The sequence below is a fragment of the Esox lucius genome, chromosome 4 (genome assembly GCF_011004845.1).
Source record: "Esox lucius isolate fEsoLuc1 chromosome 4, fEsoLuc1.pri, whole genome shotgun sequence".
Lineage (NCBI taxonomy): Eukaryota > Metazoa > Chordata > Actinopteri > Esociformes > Esocidae > Esox > Esox lucius.
Genome location: NC_047572.1, coordinates 31,797,721 through 31,802,450, shown reverse-complemented (window position 1 = coordinate 31,802,450; position 4,730 = coordinate 31,797,721). Strand labels below are relative to the sequence as shown.

The following is a 4,730-nucleotide window of genomic DNA, read 5'->3' as shown; positions in this document are numbered from 1 at the left end:
AGCCATGTCATGTTCATACAATAAACAGACATGTCATGTTCATACAATAAACAGCCATGTCATGTTCATACAATAAACAGACATGTCATGTTCATACAATAAACAGCCATGTCATGTTCATACACAGTATACTGATAATCAGACAGGCCACAAAAAGTAAAAAAAAAAAGGTTTTAAAAAATATTACTTTATCAGCCATTTCATAAGGGTTTTATGATTAGTTTTTCTGGTAAGGGCTTACCCCTTCAATAATGATGTCATCTGTGCCATAGAGTGCAACCACATGCAAATTGACTTTGTGGATCAATAGGAGTCAAGCCTTCACAGGCTGATTTTGGTAATTTCAGTGTTGCATAATTCGGGGAGAAACATTCTCTTGAAACACTCTATTCTCCATATAAACTGAAGGTGTTTCAACTCACTTGACATCCAAGGTGCACTTCTTGCTACGAATTCCCTCTCTGACGGCTTAGTTTACCAGGATACACGCCATGTCTGTTCTCTACGTGTTCCCTCTCCTGGTTCTGTTCTCTGTGGGAACTGTAGAACCAGAACCACAGGACTGTGAGGATCTGGTGAAACCAGTCGCTCTGGAAGACAAACGCATCGTGAGTACATCGCTAATGTAGTGACATATCACCAATGTAGAGTCAAATGCTTTTCAAATACATGCCCATGTTTGAAAGGCATACTTTATTAACATGTACTTTAGAAGTAGTGATAATTTCAGATCTGAAAAGAAAATCTAAAAGTATTTGGAAGGCATTTGACTCCAAATTGTAGTTTCAAAGGCAATATGCTCCAACCTCTAGGCGGTGCTTAAAAGAATAACGACTACTTTGCACAGATCTTTGGAGACTGGATCTTCCTCGAGGGTTTTGGAAACCTTGATATAGTAAATGACATACTAAGAAAGACCAAGAGCTCCTGGATTCAAATCCTACCCACTTCAGATAACGAGACAGCCCTTCTCAACCAGGGAAACTTGATGTAAGTGATCAAGCTCTCTACAGTACACTTTTTTGTCTCCAAACTTTTGTAACTTGAGACACATTGGGTCAGTGATGAGAAATGAAGATAAAAGATTAAAAGGGATAGTTCATCCTAAATTCATATTTTTCTCAAAGTTCATTTACAAACAGATATTCCAGGAGGCCCATAGAGTCATTTTTCAAACAATCCATTATTCAGCTTTGTCCCAGTCTGTAATTAGCATAATTAGCACTGTCTAAATTCATGAATGGAAACGTTTCGTACAGCTATCGCAAAGCTGCATTACAAGTGGAAATGTACTCCAAAACACTTAAAACTACATTTAGTAATCTGTTGAGGTAGCATCGATTTTTAAAACTGAACACTGACAAAACCAGAGGTGGGTAGTAACGCGTTACAAGTAACGCACACGAGTAAAAGAGTACAGTTTCAGAGGAACGAGTACTTTTCTAGTTACTTTCTGGGGGCTGTACTTTTTACTCTTACTCAAGTATATCTTTTTTTTAAATAAATCATACTCTTTACTCCGTTACATTTCTTCTACTCTTTCGAAACAATTTTGTCTTCAGTCGTTTGTCAAAAAATACTGAGATTTTCGTTTCGTGATTTGATTTGAGGTTGTTCCCTCCCGCACCTTTAAATCTGCATCGGAGTGCGAGCACAGACATAGCAAATTAAATGACAGACACCGAGACCGACATGGAAAGTTGTCAATTGGAGGACGTTGACGAGCGAAATTCCAATTCCTGGCCACAGTTACACGCGATGTTTCGATTTAAATTTAAAATAAGCGAACGCAGTCATCATGAAATGTTGTCTTTTTATTCCCAAATATGAACCTATGCTTTCAAAAACTCATCATCATAGCTCCGACAGCACATAGAGGTAATGTTAACGAACCGGCTCGCACTACTTAGCCAGCTAAATCCTTTTATTATAGCTATAGCTTTTTTTTTTAATTCAACTTTTTTGTCATTGAACAAGTTCAAGTACAGTAAACCGACATGTCATTTTTGCGAGAAACATTTCAGTACAGAGGATCGTGTACACATTGTGTCTGGATATTCTGGGCAAGGGTTGTGGATTAATGTGTTCACCATCGCCCGTTTGCTCACCAAAGCTTATTTTCGGTCAATTCATTATCGTGGTTAGAACAAGTATGGCTCTATCCACAGATTGTTTCTTCTTCCTGCTCGTATTCAGAGTCAGACATAATATATATGTATTTTCCTTTCTCTCTTAAGCAAATAAAGTTTGACTGTCAGAGGTGAATATCAAAGCCAAAATAGGCAACTTGCTTTCTAGCTAGCGAATACAAACATTTTAAGTGTATAAACACTTACTGTTCCCAAACTAATAGGTAGGTTGATAAAATTGTGAACAAAACTGACCGGAAAACCCAGGAAGTACCAGTTTATTTTAAATTAGAATTATATCATGGAAATGTAAACTTTATTTTGAGGAATACAACATCTTCATGTTCTTTGAGACTTTTCTGCTTATGTACAGCTTTCTAATGGTATGTATGGTTTCCATTCATGAATTTATACGATGCTAATAATGCTAATTACTGACTGAGACAGAGCTAAATAATGGATTGTTTTAAAAAAAAAAAGGACCATCTGGGGGTAAGGGGACTGTCACCGAAATACGATTTTTGGAGGAACTATCCCTTTAACTAGTATATACAGTACTGACATATCCTCTACTCTGCCAGTGATGGAAAATGCCTCAACTCTTCTGTGTACATGACCTTTTCCGGAAACAGTTTTCAAGCCACACGTAAGTCAAACAATTTTGACTGACTGGCTGGCTTTAGTGCGACATTGTCAGCATACAAGATCATGTTAAGTGAGTCTGCGATTTGCTGTTTTTTTCCCCCCTCATAGACGATAATGTGAGCTCCACGGGAAGATTACTACAGACCTGTCCTGACTGTCTCACCATGCAGCTCAGCAGCGTTATGGAAGGACAGAACGTCCAATGTCTTTACATCTTTGGTAAGGGTGTGTGTGTACACGCATGTGTGTGTTAATTAATTTTCTTTTTATTTGGATGCCCATTCACTCCTAGCTGTTTCTTTCTGTTCTGTCTTTGACTGAATATGCAGAAAGGACGGTTAATGCATTAAGCTGCATGGATCTTTTATTAGACAACTCTACCACTCACAACTCTACAACTGGCACCACTAGATAACCAAAGGCACCAAACGCTGCTGCTCTCCACGGTCTTCATGGGCTTGTGTCACATTTTAAATCATGTGGGCTGCAACAACTAACAAAACTATTGTTGCACTACTAAAGCCAAAGCTGCTCTTCCTAGAGTCACACAAAACGTGACAACGAAAACTGAAATAAACCAGAAAACAAAGTGTGTAGACTGTATGCTTTAGAGTTTGTTGGAGTGTATTCGCTTGCGAGTGTACCTGATTAAATATACGTAAGAACCAAAACTCCTCACAAGTATAGTAAACCAACAAAGAGTGTGTCAATGGCCAGATGACGTCTAACATGTAACCAAAGACTTTTGGAGACCTTAAACATTGGCCAATCAAGTTGTGGAATAACTGTAAATGCTTCGTGTTCTTCTTCTCTTTCCAGGGAAGAACCGGACACTGCTAGAGTCAGATCTGAAGTATTTCCGGACACAAGCCCAATGCCTCCAGTACCCTCAGCCAGCACCGTATTCCTACGATGGGGTCACAGGTCAAGATTTATCATAACCTTCTAAACAAAAGGAACACCCAGATACATTTACTGCAGATTGCTATTGGTTGAGACCTGTGTTTTTTAGAACCTTATTCACTAGCGTCTCCTCTCTTCTCTCGGCAGAGTTCTGCGCAGAGGAAAACAAGAGACTGTACGTGGTAGAGACTCAAAAGGAAAAGGTTGTTCTGCAGTGACACGGCAACTGACAATGAAATAGTTGCATTAATAAAATAACTTTTTCCCTCACGTTGTGTTTCATGACGTTTTGAAAATGCTTCCTGATCTATAAATGCAAACATGTGAACCAATTTATAGGAAAAAAACTAAACCTGCAGACACTCGGCCCTCCTTGGAACCGTTTTGAAACCCCAGGCCTAGAACAACAACAAGCCACAGCAGACAGAAGAGAGTGGCTTTAGGCTTGAATAAACACCATCTAATGAAGGGAAAGTTCACCATGGCTCCCCCAATTACGGTACTAATTGCTAATGTTATCAATGATACCTTTCTGTGACAAAAATGCAATGTCCTCAACACAATCTAGAACGAATTTGCAGTAATATCTGCTTCCTCTGTTAATAAAAAACCTCCCAGAATTCATACAGTACCACAGAATGTGCAGTGTAACATTTTGATGGGCGTAGATATAAAATTGTTTGCATAGCAATAAAAGGCTGGGACTGATATCAGTTACAAACATATTAGAAAAATATAATAAACGTAGGTCCCTGATGACAAAATAATTTCATCAGAATATTCCAGGCAACATGTGTTGATAGATGTGGATATAAACCTGTACAATAAAAAATGTAACATTAGCAGAGCCAACATGACAATGCTAGGTAACAAGGTGATTAAAGCTACACAAAGAAGGCACAATGCGCTTAAAGGTATTTTCAACTGTTCCAAATATCCTTAACCTAATCTCTGTAGGTCAACAATCATCAGTTTCCTTGGCATCTCGTTTTACCCATTTTAATGGATGACAAAGAGATTTTACATGCATGCAACCTCATATTTATACCCCAG

The 4,730-nt window shown here is 38.5% G+C and overlaps 1 protein-coding gene across 2 annotated transcripts; it reads left to right on the top strand.

Moving 5' to 3' along the window:
- The first annotated feature begins 339 nt into the window (after window positions 1-339).
- Window positions 340-3,947, top strand: LOC105029161 (saxitoxin and tetrodotoxin-binding protein 1). 2 transcript variants are annotated; one of them, XM_010902386.5, is made up of 6 exons: window positions 340-608; window positions 848-990; window positions 2,762-2,775; window positions 2,883-2,993; window positions 3,594-3,698; window positions 3,825-3,947. In XM_010902386.5, exons 1-6 carry the CDS (start codon window positions 492-494, stop codon window positions 3,893-3,895), a joined length of 561 nt encoding a protein of 186 aa, XP_010900688.1. In that variant the 5' UTR covers window positions 340-491; the 3' UTR covers window positions 3,896-3,947. The 2 variants fall into 2 exon arrangements, with proteins under 2 accessions (XP_010900688.1, XP_010900680.1); XM_010902378.5 differs by having other exon boundaries at window positions 345-608; window positions 2,711-2,775.
- The last annotated feature ends 783 nt before the right edge of the window (window positions 3,948-4,730 follow it).

Excerpts from the sequence above, each read along its gene's own strand:
- LOC105029161 (XM_010902378.5), top strand. The coding sequence starts at position 492 with ATGTCTGTTCTCTACGTGTTCCCTCTCCTGGTTCTGTTCTCTGTGGGA. Across the intron at positions 609-847 it reads CTCTGGAAGACAAACGCATC|ATCTTTGGAGACTGGATCTT; the intron begins GTGAGTACATCG and ends TACTTTGCACAG. Across the intron at positions 2,994-3,593 it reads CCAATGTCTTTACATCTTTG|GGAAGAACCGGACACTGCTA; the intron begins GTAAGGGTGTGT and ends TTCTCTTTCCAG.